The sequence below is a fragment of the Oxyura jamaicensis genome, chromosome 9, assembly GCF_011077185.1.
Source record: "Oxyura jamaicensis isolate SHBP4307 breed ruddy duck chromosome 9, BPBGC_Ojam_1.0, whole genome shotgun sequence".
Classification (NCBI taxonomy): Eukaryota; Metazoa; Chordata; class Aves; order Anseriformes; family Anatidae; genus Oxyura; species Oxyura jamaicensis.
Window position 1 is genome coordinate 18,246,195 of NC_048901.1, and position 19,126 is coordinate 18,265,320.

Here is a 19,126-nt window from a genome sequence, read left to right on the forward strand (position 1 = left end):
CAAAAAAAAAAAAAAAAAAAAGAACCAAGGCCGTCAGAGAACCCTAAGGGCAGGGATAGGAGATGTGGAACAGAAATGAAAATCCATACAATAGCTACTTGCCTAATGTTACCAGAATAAAACTTACTGCAAAATCTAGCAAAGAAAGTCCTTCTTTTCTTAGATCCCACAGTATTTATAACAATTGAAAATCATCTACAATCTGCTGATCTGGTGATATCTGTAATACTTCTCATTAGACTAAAATAGCTGGCTTGAAATAGTCAAAGTCAGGCTAAAGAAGTCAGGCTTGGTAATAGGAATTCTAAATTAGGCAGCTACAAGACAATCACAAAACTCTGTATTTTGTTCTCAATCCCTCTTGTGCACAGAAAGCCAATCGTGCACGTAGTCTCTGCTTTACAAATAAACAAGGAAACTTCTTGCTGACATTTGAAAATGCAGCACAAAAATACAAGCTCATGCTCCTATTCGCTGCCTATATTTCTGATCTACACTTACTGTCAGAAAGCCCACTTTTGCACACAAGTCAATGTCTCATTTCTATTAACAGCAGATTTCCAGCTATCTAGATGTAGGGAAACTAATATGCGTAATTCTACGTTTGCAACCAGATCTTGAATAGAGCTTTTTAAAATCTCACTGCAGCCTCCAGTGTTGCCAGGGTGCTTTGCAGAGGGCAAAAATAAATGAAAAGCCATTATTCAGAAATAAAACAGTTAATATTTTGTGGTTCCCACTCCTAAAGAGTAAAATTTAAACTATACTGTCATAGGCAATGTAGAAATAAAAGGTCAGCGTTTGACAGAAAAATGCCAACACAAAAGAAAACCCTTTGCAGAAGGGCAACAGCCTCAGCAGGCGTACAAGGAATTATTCCTCTACTTGTGAGAGCAAAGGGGCATGAAAGAAATAGAAGGGTTATTTTTCAACACTTTCAGGATAACACAGCAACATTTGAAAGGAGATGGTCTTTCATGTACTCGGAAATAAGAGCAAGTTCTCGGTCTACCTTAGCTGAACTGTCTTCAGTCACCGGCACTGTTACTGACCAAAGAAACTTATTCTATTCATGAAACAAGACAAAACAGGTGAAAAACTCAAGTGTGGTTGATGAGAGGACAGTACAATTCAGAAAGGGACATGTGAAAATAGCTCTAAGCTACCCTTTTCACTTCACTGATCATGAATCAGCTGCTTGAATTTTTTATTGGCTGTTAATGACACCAAGGGCACTTTCTGCTAAGGTGCGAACAGGAGGGGGAAAGGAAAAGTCCTGCCCACGCTGTGTACGCTCAGCTCAGCCTTCAGATCCACCACAGCTTGGCAGGGTTTCAAACAAGGCAGCTCATGTGCAGGCAGGTGTCACCCTCCCAAATTACAGGTAATGTGCCCTTCCTCCGACAAGGCAGCAGCTACATCATGGCAGTGCCACAGGCTGTCACAGCCCTGGAAATCCTCCTTCCCTCTTCTCTGCCGGCTGCTCTCTGGCTCTGATCCCGTGGGACCCACACACACTTCTCGGTTTTTGGTTTCTGCTCACGAACATCTCTCCATGGGAAGGAGCAATTTGAATCACTCTCTTTACAACTGTGCACATTTAGTCAGCTAATAAGTGTGTTTGTTAGAGCATATGATTTTGGCACTTGTGGCATATTCTCCTACCTACCCAACTCCTATGGAACAAACTTCGGGTTGAAGCATGTGTCAGGGGGCCTCTCGCTGCTATCACCATCTGTGACAGCTTCTTTTTTCCTCAATTCTGCTCACTCTATCTGGGCTGAAAAGAAATCTCCCAGTCCTTGCCAGTCTAAGCATATGCCTACGTATTTACTCAAGTAATTTTTGCTGATCCAAGTTGACAATGCCATCTTTCACATCATTTCACTGGGGTTTCATTAACATGAAATGTCCAAAACTTAATGGCAGAGAGTCAAGTTTGGATCAAGACTTCCTTATTTACAAGGCTTTCAGAGTGAAATACAGCAGCCATGTGTTTCAGTGAACACAAAACTCCCAGAGCTGCCTGATAGACTGGTATTAGGCAATCGGCGCGTTATCAACAGAAAAGCTAAGGCTGCTCTACTTGCTACCCTAGCCAACAAGGAGACAATGCAGTGAGCTACTGCTGGACTATACCAACAGCAAACTTGCTATTTCTTTCCCTCTGCTGGCTCAGTTGCTCTCCTCAGTGACAGCAAAGTCAGGATACACAGAGGCACCTATATTTGAAATGCCACAGCCTCTCCTCCATGCCCTGGCCTAGCAAGCATCCTCCCCAGGCTGGGGCACTAGATATACCCTCCAAAATACCCTCCCTCCCTCCCTCGTGTTTGTCAGCTTCACCCTGGTCTATTACTCAGTACAAACAGCAAACACCAGCAAACTGCTTTCCCTCAGATACCAGCTTGTTAATTCTCTGATAAGAAGCACATTTATTGAGCCTGTCCACGAGCACATCACAATGTTAACTCATCCCTGCTCTTTCACTTAATCAAGATTTATTTTGATGTTCAAGAACTGTCCGTTCTAAATGAATGTGCTCTTGTGGAAGGGCACACAAGCAGTGTACAGCACTGGACTACAAGATTAATACCGATTATTTATTTATTTTACTTTTTTTTTTTTTTTTTTTAAAGTAAAACCTCTGAGGAGAAATAACTCTGACAATAGCTGTCATGCTACTGTCAGGCAACTTAACCTCTGCAGCTTGAGGTTCCCATGCCATGAACTACAGGGAAGATTCTGTTTAACTTTAACTACCTAGGACAGACTAGTGCTGGATTTGACATCGTAGCTGAAGAGGCAGAATCTACTAATTAGCGCTACAACTCATCCAAGGGATTGTCTGTGCCAGAAGCCAATTCTGAAATACAAGCAGTATCATTTACTTCCCAAGAAATAAGTGTTAAAGAAGATTCACAGCAAGCATAGCCAATGACTTAATTTTTGCATATAAAAACCTAATTGAGAGGTTTTGAGAATCTAGAACCTCTACATAGAAAAGTATTTACCATTACCAGCTCCTTTTTATTACCAGGTCACAGATGTCATGCTGTAGGTACTCCAGGGGCTTTAATTAAACCAAGATACCCATTTACCAGCCAAACCTGGCTGGTTTAAACAGCTGCTATAAGAAGCGTGGACTCATCACCTTTTTAATTAGACTGCAGATCTGTAAACATCCCCAAACTGATTTCAACTGACTGAGCTACAGAAAAAAAAAAATAGATATCAGACCTTACTTCTGTAATGAGGAACCTTACAACCTGAGCCCATAAGAACTGCAAAACACAGTGCACATTATAAACATCATTAGGATGTAATGCCAAAGCATACATTTTAAAAACATATCTAAACTGAGTGATTAACTACTTCTTTTTTTTTTCCTTAATAGATGCTTTTTACAATATAGGTATGCAAAAATAAGGAGGTTAAACACAAATTTATAACAAACAGTGCTTTTGATTGCATTACATGGACTTGATATAGTGCCTGTTTAAGCAGAATACGAAGCACATCCAATACGAGTGATGTGCTGGCTGTAAGAAAAATAAATATTGCTTTCAGGTCCTTGCAGCACAGCCCCGGTGCCAATTACTGTCATCGGTGTAAAATGAACTTAAATCCACTACAGCCAAAAAGGTATACAAAATACTTGTACAAAAGAGTATGTTTGTACAAATGCAACTGATATGGCCCGTTGTGCTAAAAACTTGTCTGCAGCGGTAAGGAGAGAAGAATGAGTCTTTAGGTGTCCAGGACAGCTGAACTTCGGATTAGGTCTGGAACTAATTATCTACTCATGCCCCTACTTTTTTTTAAAAAAATTTCTGTAATTACAATTTTTTTCAGTATTTGAAAAGCTAGTTCTCCACACTAGTAGCGCACATCAACAAATTAAGAATATCTTGTAAGAGTACATCCATAATACCTCAATTTTAAGAACTTGCTTCCCGAAGGTTTCCAGACTGTGATAAACGAAGAGCTAAATGAAGGGTTAGTAGCGTAATCCTCTCTAAATGGTTTTATACGATGCTGTTAATGCTGCTTTTGTGGCATTAACATACTTCAGATGAGATCATTCCAAAGCAGAAACTGTGCACAGAGGCCATCTCCAGGTCAGGGACATCAAGTTATTCTGCAGTCACACCATTATCCCACTGCCTCATCTACTACTGCCATTGTCTGATAAATGGCAACCTCCTATTTTTAGGAAATAAAGGGGTAAACATATTCTACTACACCATGTTAGAAATAGGGTTTTACCTTGGAAGTAAGTACACTAAGACTCAGAAGCCTTTGTTACCAAGGGCACACAGCATAGGAGCCACAGAATAAAGAATTTGGGGTCAAGGCTACAGCATAAGGCTTCTTTATCACCAAAGTGCTGTAACAGCTCTACTTTAGTCTCCATTCATTGTAAAAAGTACTCAAATCTTTTAAGTTCTGGCAGAAAAATGACATCATAAATTCAAGGGTATCAAATGTTCGTATTATGGAGAGAATCAAATGTTTATATCACAGAAAGTGCTAAACTTATCCTGGCAGCATTCAGAATGGTGGCTGGAGAGAACATAAATATTTCAGGAAAATAAGTCTTAAAATTGTTTTTCATTCATAAACTATACTGACCCGTTGGTTCAAACCTGCCATCCAGAGGACTAATCACACAGGCCTGATGAGAAAGTAACAGCAATCTGTTCCAAAAGAAATCCAGATCATACCCCTCTGTTTAGTTTAACAAAAGCCAAAGGAAAAAAAAAAAAAATGCTAAGCAAAATTAAATCTTTTTCTGTATCATACAAATCTCTATAAAAAAGAGTTAAACTGAAGGCATGGATTTTGATCACAATGTTTACCGCAGATTTATGGAACTCAAATCCTGAGATTTTCATCCTAATCTTCAGTAGGAGTTAATACCGATGAGAATATGTTACAAACTGTATGCTGTGTCCAAGCTGTCTTCCTTCATAAACAAAACCAGAACAATTAAAACAACAATCATTTTAGAGGTAACACGAGTTTAAAATAGCTGTGAAATTAAGCACCTAGCAAGAGACATCAACCAATTCAGTTATTTGAATACCTATCTTAATATTAAAAACAGCATGCAGACTCAGAGTAACAGGGCATCTGAACAGGTTGTCCTTATTCATCATTAATTTTACCTTTCCTAAATAACACCACCTTCCTTCAGGGCTTTCAGAGGAAAGCCATCCCTACTGCAGCAATAAGCAGCAGTAACAGACTTTTTTCATCTGGTAACATAAAAGCCAGGGGAAACAAGAGACAGCCTCTACGTCCAGCAGTTTTGATTAAAATTTGTTATATTCTCTACAGGTTTGCCCATTCTTTTCTGTGCAGAAAATCACAGTTTCAGGATTTAAATGATCTTAAGACTCTCACAGAATTGTAACTACAGGATATGATCAGATTAGTATGCATGCAGAGCCTTCTTTTAGCTCTATAGGAGATTTTTTTCTTTTAAATTACATTTGTTTCTTTGCCTCTCATTTTCTCATTCCAAATGTCTGCTGAGTCTCTGCCCAAGCTAGAGAAACTGTACACAAAAAAGAAGAGTGGGGTAGCGGGGCCCAGTTCCTTTCTCAATTCTGCAGGTGTACAGCTGCGGAGTGAATGGATTTATAATGCTACCCAACTGGAGCAAGAACAAAGTGCTTAAGCTTGCAAACACTGGAAAAATATACATTTCTGGGATGTTCCAGGAAAGCTGAGCACTCATTATGCCATTTTAACATCAAAACGTGTATCAACCCCCCCCCCTTTTTTTTTTTTAAAAAAAAAAAAGAGCTTGTATCATATTCCAGACACAATTATACTTCTAGTTACCAGCTATGCATACTGTCATGCACTTCTTGGAGTCTCACTGGTCCACAGTGAAGAAAGAAACAGCCCACAAACTGATCTCTCCCCGGAGATCATCCACTTCTTTCTCTGCAAAGGTTGCGGTCTCAGATTCAAGGTGACAGCTACAAGGTAGAGATTCCATTCTATGTGAGGCCAACATAACAATGTGTTGCCATTTCTAGGTGCCTTTATATATATATATATATATATATATATATATATATTTATTATATATATATATATTTTTTTTATTTATTATATTATTTTTTTTTTTATATATATATATATATATATATATAGTGCTTTTTATTTATTTATTGAGAACCATCAGAGGGATTAAGATAGAACAATTAAGATATAACAGTTCCAGGTAGCAGCTGGCACTATCCCAATAATCAAAAGCAAGATTTAAGCTCTGCCTGCCATAATTCACTTGGCACTTTGCTCTGGTCAGCACTGCTTTTGCCTTATTAATACTAATAATGCAAAGTTTTGCTTTTCAGGACACCATATGTGAGAGCACAGGAACCTTTCCCTAACAGCAACAGAGTGAAAAGCAGAGATATTGCAAAAGCAAAATCTGCGCATATCAAGATTCCCAACATCTATAAACATTTGCAATAAGCAGGCACAAAATTAAATGTTTCTCTCAAGCTTTGTAGCTCAAGTTACCTTCTGACAATAAATAAGAACACATATTAGTTTCATTGAGCGCTACCCTACCACTGCATCAAATTTCTTTTTTAACCTATGACTTTTATATAAAACAGGCTCAGAACCTTGTCTTGTAAGTAACAGTTACTTCAGAGCAATGTTCTACGTTCTGAATTTCCTACAAAGGAGGGCTATTTTTTATTCTTGGACTTTGATAAACCTGTGATTTTTCCACATTGAAAAATACCTGCTCAGTTTCTCTTTTTTTCCCCAAACAATTTTTTAACGAAAAGCACAAGCTTTTTTGTTTAACTGTCATCGTTACTCAACTGTACCATCAATTCTGTGTTTAGCTGAGCTGTGGCATTACATCTTGAAGAGCATTAGCAGTAATACAAAAGTTCTACATCCCCACAGATTACCTCTTATAATCCAAATTGATTTCTGCTGTATTGAATAGATTATTCATCGTTCTGGATTAACATCCTCAGTGGCAGGGGCAGAGTGTAAAACTTAAAATTATTTCAGTTCTACCCTCTAAAAAAATAGTCATTTTTATAGAGGAAAATATGTAAAAAATTAAATAATTCTTAAGCACATTTTTCAAATCAAATACTGAAATCTTCACTGTTTTTGTTTTAAGGAAAAATATATATATATATATCTTACTACTGATCAAACTTCTAGCCCTTCAGTTACTCAAATATTGACCTTACCTAAAAAAGGGAAAAATGGCTGAGGCCAACTCTCCATGCCTCCACATATCGTTAACTCCTATGGCATATTAAGAACCACATGAGGAAGAGGGCATACTTTTGCATGCTGATAAGAATTCTTACAGATTTATCAAAAAGTCTTCCATTCAGTATTTATGGTGCAGTAACTAGCCTAGCAGCTGAAACATATCTGGGGTTGTGAGCTGGCAGAGGAAGATGAGGAAAGTTTGCTACAGCATGTTCTCATCTCCTAACTGAAAACATTATTCAAAATTACCTCCTTTCCACTTTTCTTATGTGCTGAAATATTGCACATTATTAAATAGAAAATATGCATACCAAATGTTTAAAGATGGATTTCACTTTCTCACTTTTTTTGTTTGTTTTACAAACTACCAGTTTCAACACACACATCTCAGATGGCATTTTTTCTTTATTAGGAATCAGAATTTAAATTATAATTTCAAAACGTGTGAAGTCTGAGGTCCAACAGTTCATATTCATGAGCAACGAATATATATTGTGTATTAGTCACCAATATGATTATTTTGGAAGTGACTTGAGCACCTTGATTTTAATTTGGACTAGGACTAGAGGACTGCCTTATTCAGTACCTGCATAATGACAATAACAAACCAATTCTGTAGTTGCTATTTGTATGTTATGATTGAGACCCATGACACTGAAGTCAACATAGAGTGAACCCTAATTCAAAAAGGCAAAATATTTTAGGATTATTTTTCTCTGCTGAAGACGACCAAACACATTTGAAGTTGCCAATTGATAAACTCAGTGATTTTTAAAATGTTCCTTAACCTGGACTAAGCAGAGACAAGAGAAATTCTCCAACTATTCCCTTAAATTTTTGAAGTCAAATGCAACTGTGCAGTCAGAAGACTCACCCTTTTGATAATACAGTTCAAAATTATCAAGAAGTCAATCTAAGCGCTGAAGAAAAATGCTGCTACATATCCAAAATCACTTTAATAAAAGATGACTCTTACATAGAAAGAAAGAAAAGCAAAAAACATTGCCCAAGCCTGCTATCACAAGCAGCTACCTTATGTAAGTCATTCACAAAAGGACCAGAACCTTAAACAACCTTGAACAGTTAGCTCTGCTCCAAACTTCACTCTAAATTACAGGCTGATTTTACTATTTACAGCTGGACCAACACTGGTGTTCGAATGTTAGAATGTGTTATCTAACTCAATAGGTGTGTCCCCTATGTACATTCTGAATAAAACCTTTTAACATGAGGAAAACAAAAAAAGTTTGTGTCTTCATCCTCTTAGTCTGCAGTAATCAGACTAGTTGAAACAGATTGAGTTAACTGGACAAAATTGTTTATCAATTTCCAGTCATTATCTTTTCAGACACATTAAGGACAGTAACTCTAACTTTTTTTGAGCAAACTGGGTTTTGCAGAGCTTTCACTGGAGATGCTTTGGAAGCAGTCCCACTTGGCTTTCAGAGTGAATCTATAGGTATCAAAATGACAACTTCTAAAGGAAGCACGTGTAATGCAACAGCTACTGATGGATAAAGAGACTGAAAACCTAACGATGCCATTTCAATGCAAATGCTTTTCAAAGTGGAATGCAATTTAACCACAGTATTGACATTTAAATGGACACAAGGCACAATCCAATAAGGGTAAATGTGAATGTGATTTCTTTTATCAGGTATTATCTTTCTTTGCCAGTTTTCCTCCTATGCAGTTAAAAACAAACAAACAACAACAACAACAAACTCTCCCCATATTAATATTGAAATCTAAATTATTCCATCAGAATGGGAATGAAAGAAGAAAGGAATGAAAGATGAGGAGTACACTTAGAACTCAGCCAATATGGATTTAGCTGCTTTACTGTAAATTATTCATTGGGCAAGTCTTTCCATACCCGATTCCTTATCTGTAGCCAGCACTACCTGTATTTGGTCAGAAGAATGAACAACTTGATCATGAGTCAAAAGTGGTTAGACCATCATTAACATGAAACTTGCTAAGAGGTTCCAAAGGATGCAAGTAGAACATTGGAAATATTAGCTTGGGTCCTGAAAGCTGGTTTGTCTTGACAATACTGCTTCCAGTTCAGAACATATACCCTGGTTCACATGTCTCTGTACCACACTCAACAGAGCTTCCCTAAAAGAATTACATATCCCCCTTTATGGTCGATATCTACCTCACTTTGTTAAAAATGCACCAACAGCCTTGATGAAAAAAATTTCTGTTGAATAACCATCTTGTTGTGGGTCACAGAACTGCCTCACCATATGGCTTATTATTTTTAATGATGTATAAGATGCAATACATACCACTAAAAACAGTAGAAAAGCTTAGGTGATTAAAAGAAAAACAGATGGAGAAAACATGAGCAGAAAAGCCTGAGAAAGAAAAAAAATGCAAAATAACAAACAGATCCTAGGGAAATCAAGAGCTCGTGGTAGCCCTGTGGACACTACAACTCTCACGGCACCACTGTCTAGCTGTGCATGCTCATTTTGAGCCATAAAAATGTTTGCACTGCATAATTTTAGAGCCACGCATGTCCATTTTTATTTTTAAAGTCTACAAAACACAAAGATTTGCAGTGCATAAATCCATTCCAGATAGGCTGCTTAATTGGTACTGTAAGTCTAACATATCAGCTGCCTGGGGATCTGGACAGCAGCCAAGCATCCCAAGTTCAACACGTACAGTGGTTCTAGCTGTTCTCCCTCCTAACGTAAAGGACTAGTGCCGCTATAATTTAACAATACCATTAATGCATCCTCTGTAACATTTGCTTTATGAAACTTCTCCCCAACATATTGAAGCTGGTTCCCTTTCTAGCAAATGGTGTAATACTCAAAGAGCAGATCAGTACCTCAAGATGTTCTGGACTGAAAAGTAGAACGTAGAAGATACTGGGTTTACTTTCAATGCAAAGAGCATGATTAGTCCAATGACCATCTAATGCTTGTTTTAAGCCTCTGCATAAGTCTGACTGGATTTCTGATTGTTCATGGGAAGCATATTCCTGATCCTCCCCTTTTCCAGTCAACTGTGAGTACTCTGAAGTTGGACCTTTACTGTGGTCACCTCAGTGTTAAAGCCATCTGAGAGCACAGCCCAACCAAGATGACTTGAAAGAGTAGTTTATGTTCGCCACCATCACTGAAAGGTTAAGACATTTCTGGAAGACTAACTAGCCGTTTCCTGCAAACACTACCTCTGAATTAAGACACACTTCAATTCAAAACCTGATGTGAAAAGTATATTACAAGTGGTTTTTTTTTTTTTTTTTTTTTTCTTTTTTTCTTTTCCTGGCTTTTGTATTTATAAATACAGGAAAGTTATCATTCTGTTTCTCCTCACCCGGATAGGAGAGATATCACATGAAATCAGAAATGACATCATGCACATATGATGCCTTACTACACATTACTTTCTCCCTTCCAAATTTCTTTATGAGGAAAGCCGTGTTAGAACTTCTGTTTTATAAAAGCAGAAATATGCCTATGTTCTGATCATTTCTAATGGTTCAGTGAATAGCACTACACCATAGCAGTGCATCAAGTGAAGGGGCAACAGCACAGTCGGTTCTTCAGCAAGTAAATAGGAAAGCACAGGCTTACGTAAAGGCAGAATTTCTATAGATGCTTAAAAAAAATATATGATCATGTAAACAATTTTTCTGTTCACTTTCCTCACAAGAATAACTGGTAGAAATATTGTTGAAATGTGAATCTGGAACTCAAGTACTTTAAATATTTGTCAAAACAAAGCCTCTAATTATGTTACAGATTTAGATAAACTACTTCTACTGCATGGAAGATGATATTTATGTAATTACTTATAGCTTAAAAACTGACGTCAAAATATTAAATATTTACAAGGCACTGGTCACTGACTTTTCATATACAAGAATAAACTTGCAAACAACTGTAATGAAGAAAAAATTACAGAATGATACTGCATTTCAAACAGTAACGTTTCAAGTTATGCCCAGGTATTCATTCTAATTGATGTACCCATCATGACTTGAAGTTGATCTATTGGCCCCATGCATTTAATTACAAAACTCTAGAATAAAGCTTTACAGTATGTAAATGTTGTTGCAAAGCTCTGTGCTTCACTGATTTAAAAAAACACACACAACTGTATGTAGACCTAAAAGTTTACATTAGTATTATCTTACAGTAACTTAATTAAAGACTCATTAATTATTACAGTATCACATAGTGTGACTTGAATTTAATTTTGAAATATTCAATAATACCAGCTGCAAAAAATAGAGTATTTCCTTACAAAATCCTGACAAATCTACATACTCCTTTGGAAATGTCTGTTACTATCCATTATCTGATCCCAAAGAATAAACCTGCAGAAATTGTTATTATGTTTTCTACTAAATTCTATTATAAATATTTAGCATCGTTAGAATAGTCTGAACTCTACTCCTTATTTTGTTTTTGAAACATTGCCTAAGGGAACTGTTCTAAGTGTAACAAACAAAAAAGTGCTGGTGCATTTCTTTTTATTTTTCTTTCTTTCTTTTTTCTTTTTTTTTTTTTTTTGAGTAGTACATTCCGTGAAAACAAATATTTTATTTCCTTTTCACATTTTTCTTGATTTGTACTTAGGTTATCATGCTCTACATCACAACTGTTCCCATCTACATATTGCAGAAAAATAGAAAACGAATGAGATTTGTTTACTATATCATTATGCTGTTGTTTAAATGAGAAAATAACTTACCTTGCAATTCTGACTTATCAACAAACTGTTCATTCTAAACACCTGGCAAGTGTAAAATTGGCTGTTACAGAATTATAGGGTTTGATCAGTAAGGTACGGTAACAGATTAATATGTACAGCAAGCCGAAATACTAAGAAAAACACAATATTGAAGGAGGCCAAGTAAATAAGTAACTTCTTTTTTTTGTATTTAAAAAATAATAATAATAATAAAAAATCCTTCAATAGTTGTTGCTAAAGGCTTAGGATAGTTTGAATACTGTAATAAATGTGTTAGAGATCATTTCAGTAGCAGTGCTAAACAGTAACAAGGTTGTCCTGGTCACAGATGAACTATCCCTTCATTCAATTCAATTAAGGACTGATTACAATAGTATTCAAATACAGCAACCCAAATTTGCAAGTTTACATACTTTACAGCCAAACCCATTTTCAGTCACCAGAAAAAAAAAAAACAATTGGATTTCCCAATGGATTGGTCACCTGTATCTCCCTCCATTAAAAGTCTCAGCATTTAAGCTGCTTCTCTGCAGCCTCTCAGGTATGCAGGAGATTGCCTACAAACTTCTGGTTTCAGAATGATTTTTTTTTCATATCTGAAGCTCAGTAGACAGATGTAAATCAGCTTGACTTTGTCACGTTGTAGTCTTTTGGGAAGGCTAAAAGACCTAATAAAAGAGGTAGTATCAAACCTCTTGCTTTGACTAGCGATCGTGCTATGCCTGCACATAAAAAGTAGCGCAAGCATAGCTATTCATCAGGTTACTGTTCTACATCGTGCCATAGCCACTTTAAACTGATGAGATGGGTTGTGTGTGGTATCAACCATTCCCAGGGCTTTGCAGAGTTATGTTTACGAAAGGTTAACAGCAGGCACTAATACGAGTATCATGACTCTTTTCAGGCAGTAGGTGAAACCTTGAAGAAAAAGTGGCTCTGTCTTCAAAAAAGTGACCTGACCTTTGCTTTGGTGGGTTTTTTACTCTGCAAGAAATAAAAAGCACTGCATGCTTTCCAATGCATCCTTTCTAGCTGATAAACTATCTTGTTCTAGCACTCAGCACGAAAGGACTATGTGTTATAAAAGAAAACAAATAGCATGTTAACAGTACTAGCTAACGATAGCTCCACGTCATACAAGAAATGAGCTCCATAGACCTGAAATACGTCATATGAATTATGAACCAAGTAAATACATAATTGGCCAAGAACCTTCGACATACTTAGCAATTATAAGTAACTTTCATTGAGTATAGTTTAATGAAATTCACAATGACTTTGAGGTTCTTTGGATATCAAAGGCACCACAGCTCCAGCATGCTTACGATTCATGACACTTCTGCTCCAAGAATTTCTTGCAGCACGCAAAGAACTCTCTGTAGGGTAACTGAAGTGTTGCACAAGCAAGAAAATCTAGCATTGACCTGTCAGTTGTTAAAATCTGTTCTAAAATTGCAATAGTATGTAATGATTTTACATGCAATTGATGTTTATGAAACACCATATAGTTCAGGGTATATTTTATTGGACATGGAATACAGCGCTAGTGAAAGTAATTCTATTATGATATGATGGGGTAGTAAAGTTTATTAACAGAAGGGATTTTTAAGTGTTGGAATATTTTTAGTGGAAAATACTGCTTTTATGGAGTCAGATCCTGCTGTCTTTGCACAGCTAAAACTTCCACCGAAATCAATGGGGGCTTTACGAGTACCATAGTAAGGACAGGGCCAGGGTCACTGGCATAACTCAGTACTGCTGCTATGCTATTGGACACTGCTGCTTGCAAAAGTCAAAGAGATCAGAACGGAGTCTGGGTGAATTCAAGAAGATAAATACCCTTTTTAAATAAAGAGCAGGGCACAACTTAAGTGCATTTTATTTGGCTAAAACACTACAGTGGATGTTAACTGTTTTATGTCTCTCTTGAATATGTAGCGTATTAGGTGAATTTTAAGGAAATTAAGTTTAAGTTTAAGAAGTCCTTGTGTTACATGCAATAACAAGGGCGTTTTGGGGAGAAGCGCAGCAATGCCTACGACAGCAGGATCTGGCTCCGTCCACCACCAGCAAAGCCAGGCAGCGTGGTTAATTACACGCACTGCTTTATGAACTGTTCCTAGAGGTGTCTACACGCTGGGGCCCCGCGGGACATTTCCACACTAGGGCAGCGCATGCCCCAGCAACCCGTCGGGACCCCCAGTCACCAACTCCCAGCGGTGTTTCACGGTCCCGGGCAAGGCCGGAGCCCCAAGGCCCCGCAGGCGCTGACCGGGCCCTTGTTGGTTTCGCTGTTGTAGGGGAAAGGCGCTAGGGCAGCCGATAAGGCTGTTGCCATGGTGATGAAGGAGATGCCGAGGGAGGAGTCGGCGGAGGAGAAGCCCCTCCTCACGGTGACGTCACAGGTGGGCGGAGCGCGGGGCCGGCGGGGGGGGCCGGGGGCTGGCACCGTGGGCTTGGCCATCAATAGAAGATCCACAGGGCATTGGGCGCACGGCCATTATCTGAGGTACCTCAACTTGGTACAAAACACTAAGCACTGGTGGCGTTCATGCCCCAGATCTCCCTGTTGAACACCCCATCTTGCTCCTTGCAAGCCCTGATGTCCATGAAGGAATTGCTCGAGGGAAAAGGATGCTCTTCAACACACCGTGTCTAGCTGTATCCCAAGTGATTGACAAGTAGAAGCCAACATCAAACACTGTCCCTCCCTTCCCTGCTCAATAAGTGCAAAGCTTCCATTGGCATCAACAAGGCCGGGAGCTGCGCTTGGGCTCATTAATTGTTTAATGAACCGTTTGTATTGGTTGTCCATCAGTCTACTCAGCAGTCGTCTGATACAGTTGTGCATTGATAAAGTGCCTGTGCCTGTTAGTGCCACACCTCCCACTACACACAAGCACCTACTTCCCTGCTATGCACCAAACGGGTGCAGAAGCCAAAAGGAAGGAGGCAGAACCAAGTGAACAAGTGAGTATTTGCCATAGCCATCTCTGCATTGTGTACCCATGACGTGCAGTTACACCACCATGTTCACTCCTCATTCACATCCCAGTCATCCGGACATCATGCTGCTTTGAGCTGCTGCTTCCTTAGTTTGTCCATGTAACCCTCTTGTTCAGAGCGGTCGTTCAGTTGTGCATTGCTGTACCGCCTCTAACCATCACCATCAGCATTCATTTCTGCTCTTTACCTGATGGAACAGATGGACGTGGCTGCTGCTCGCAGGGCGAATCATGCGAGTTCCAAATTGGCTGCAAAGAAACTTCCCAAGCCAGACCAAATTGGGTCAGAGAATATAGCCCGCTCTTCCCAAAGTTAACACCAACACCAAACCCTGTACAGGCATGTGTGTTATCTTGGGAATTACTTGAATGAGGTACCTATGTTGCATTGTCCCTCACAGTACAGCTAAATAAGCAAGAAAGCAAAGCAAAATGCTCGGGTCAAGCCAGGAAGGGCAATGTTTGCTTTTAGGTAACTACCAAAAAAAGTGAAATTCCATTTATAAAAGTTCTAGAGAACTGGTTACATCTGACTGGAGTAACAGACTCTGCAAGAAGCAGAAGGGGAATCTCAGAGGTAGAGAGGAAATGCCAAAGCCTTGTTTATAACCAAGAAGGAGTTAATGATAATAGAGGGAAGTCCCTGAAACTGTATGTTATTAGATGCCTTTTACCTCTCTCCCTCTGGAAGATGTTAAAAACGCATCCAACAGAGACCAAGTCAGATACATGTTCACATTTCATTAGGCTGCTAGCCAGCCTTTATTTTGAAAAACATGACACTTGTTGACCTAAACACTCAGTGTGAATTAGATTTTGACAAAGTTTCCAATTCACAATTTGTTTTATATCAGATCTCAAGGCAAATCTACAAATAGCATAAACCAAAGAAGTACTGCAGGCTCTGCTGGGGTTCTGCTGGTATGTGGCAACTGGGAATCCAGACCTTCATACCAGCAGTAACAGGCCTACGACAATAAGCAGAGGGGTGTTCTTGGTAATTGAATAGCCATTTCAGCATCTATTTTCTGTGATTCTATCTCAATTATTTTCAATGAAAGTCACTTTATTGGTATGAAAAGGCATTCAGTAGTTGCCAAATTTAATACTTCGGGCATCACAGAGCGAGCTTTCTGTACTAATGGGATTTTGTAGAATATAACTCTATATACTACGTTGCTGTCTCCCTTTATCTTTTAAAGATAATTCAGAAGAGACTGGAACAAATGAAAAAAAAGGTAATTTTGGTATGAATAAGCCTAGGAAAAAGTTCAGGAGCTTGCTGAAGGTTGAAAGACTAAGAATACTCAGCTAACTGAACCCAAGATAAATTATTTTATGCAACTCATTTATAATAAATGCATGGACAGATTGTGCATAAAGTTGGATTTGATTTTTTTTCTTTTCCTTTTTATTTAACCTCTTCACAACTTCATTGACAGGAGAAAAGATCTCCCTTAAGAATTAATTTCTAATGAGAAACTTAAACCTAACTATCCCCTGGAGTCAAAGTTTAATTGTACAGTCAACTATGAAATACCCAATCTGCTACAGGTCAGTGAACTTCAAAGAAGCTCATTCAATAACATACTCTGATCCACACTTAAACTTTAAAATATGATGAACTGCTTTATTGAGCAGTAAAAAAGTGCATGTTTATATGCCTTGCCAACCTGATTTTAAACAGCCAAATCCCAAAGTATCGGGAGTTATCTGTCCCACCTTCATCATACTTAAGTTAAATTCTTCAGCAGAGTACACAAGTTGGAGAGGTAGTGATGGTAGAGTCCCTACACAAATAAGGAAATAAGAGGATCCTGTGGCAAAAATATTCTGTGTTATTCAGTAGACTTGGGAGTCCATGAAAAATTCACCAAAGGAAAAAGAAATGCAAGTTATATATGGAAAGCTATCCCAACTTCTGTTTCTAATAGAAAAACAGGGAGGTGCCTGCTTACCATGCAGCCATTGCTCAGAGTTTGATATTAACTACTTATAATTTCAAATATTAAAGAATACTTAATTTTAAAACTGGAAAGTACGTAAAAATGTGAAGTTAGATTAGAAGAAACATGCTGAAGTTCAGCTTATCCCATGAAAAATGCAGGCAATGACACAAATATTTCAAAAAAAACTTTTCATGACTGCACTCCAATTAACTCTCAGCTGTTTAAGGTTTTATGAAGAAAAAAAATTATAATGTTTTAGTTCTTATTAAGAGTAGGAGCTATGATTTTGAAAGTAAATTTAATTTACTTGTCACTGGTTGATCCCAGGCACACCTATATTTCCTCAAGAGCTTAAGTAAAAATACACGAACATTTCCAGTGCCTACATTCAACTGTTCTGGGTGGGTTCTCCTTGTTTTATTTAGATGCTTTTTGTTTTGTTTATTTTCCCCTTGAAACTAATATGTGGCCTGACAAATTTTATAAAGGAAACAAAATTAAGATAGCTAATATACAACTCCCAATCTGAGTAGATTAGGACACGTATCAGGGACTCACATCACAAAACTAATAGCATAATAAAAGTTTTCAATATAAAAGTCCTAATTGTTCAGTAACTTCATTTCAAGTAATTCCTATACATTCATTTTTTTTCTTTTTAAGAAAAAAAAAAAAAAAGCAAGTCTTGCCAGTTTTAGGAATCTTCAGCAATTAACTTTGGACTACAATAATTTATCATAAATTCCAGTCAGCCCTGTGAGAACAGGGGTAATTTCCTCAGTGATTTTAGGACTACGCCTGTGATCTTAATTTTATATTCCTTTTACAAGATTAGTGATAGATTCGTTAGCCATACTCCTCATACATCTCAACTGGGTCTACTGTTATCTATTGTAAAAATTTTGAGTAGTTTAGCAGGAGACGCTAAAGTCTGCAAACTTTTTCATCTGTTATTAAAAATAGGTAAATACTATGAGTGTAAGAAAATCCAAAGTGCATAAACGCATGCTTAGCAGTACAAATATTAATTAAATCTTTACCTCCAAGTTAAGTATTGCTTAACACTTTGCTTTTAGGGCAGTATGTATAATTTGAGCAGAAATATTCTCATGAGCATAATAAAGAAAGTTGCCTCGATAATATGCTTTAAAGTCATAAATTGGCTGCTTGCCTAAAGTTATACAAGTTTCTCCATCACAAATTAAATACATTTTTCCATGAAATAAGCTTTAATTTGAAATTACCATGGGAATTGATAATATTTTTTCCATCAAATAAAGCTGACTATACCATTTCGTGCATTTTAAAAATGTTCTACCATTCCATACGAACAGAAAGAGCTCGACAATTTTTGCAAGTAATGTATTATGGTCATTTAACCTTTTATTTTTCAGAAAACTGTTCATTCCTCATATATGAATATTCTAACTAAAATTAAACTGTGCTTTTAAACAATTGCACACTATGTACTACAATTGTTCGACATGCAATTAACTTCTTGTTTGCACAATGAAAGTGTTACACTCCATTGCAAGTTTCAAACATTCTCAAGCACCTTTCAAGTTTCAAGCATTTCAATCTGCAAAATAACATATCAAAGCCAACACACACACCATGCCATATCCCTGCAGAGAAGCCATCCAACAGGAAATTATGATTTGGTTCCTATGACTGCCCACAGTAACTCATCCAAAAACACAGCCTTGTTCTAGATATGCTACAGAACTCCACAGAAAGCAAAAAAAAAATAAAATAAAAATGTGATTTCAAAATAATTACAGCCTATATGTAAGTATACAGTAAAAGATGAATTTGGTTACATGGGAAGTGGAACATTTTCAACACAGCTGAAGATCAGCAGGGATTGCATAAGCTTTACAAAATTGGCACTCGTGATAAGCCATGGAAATCTTGATATTGTTAATTCTCTTCATCTTTAGTCTTCATGCTGCTAATATCATGAAGATCTGGTCTTAAAAAAGCAGGTGTATATCTTGCATCTTAATTGACATTTGATTATGCACCATACTCACAACAGTGCACAAAGCTGTATATAATCCACTACTGCAAAAACTTTCAAACTTATCTGTGGATGACAGGTGATTGACAAAGCATTTGTACATGCAGCTCAGTTCAATATTCTGGTGGTCTTTCAGCTGACAAAATAAATAAATAAATAAATAA

General features: G+C 37.5%; 1 protein-coding gene across 5 annotated transcripts in view; it reads left to right on the forward strand.

Annotated features, from left to right (window-relative positions):
• PEX5L (peroxisomal biogenesis factor 5 like) overlaps positions 1 to 19,126 on the forward strand; it is a 103,072-nt gene that overhangs the window by 49,731 nt on the left and 34,215 nt on the right. For 2 of the 5 annotated variants that reach the window (XM_035334962.1, XM_035334961.1), the window contains exon 2: positions 14,289 to 14,393. The exons of 2 other annotated variants lie outside the window; for them this stretch is intronic. In XM_035334962.1, coding sequence (XP_035190853.1) covers positions 14,289 to 14,393 — 105 coding nt within the window. Of the gene's footprint in view, positions 1 to 12,892; positions 12,959 to 14,288; positions 14,394 to 19,126 lie in introns of all 5 variants that reach the window. One more of the 5 variants, XM_035334960.1, reaches the window with a different exon arrangement.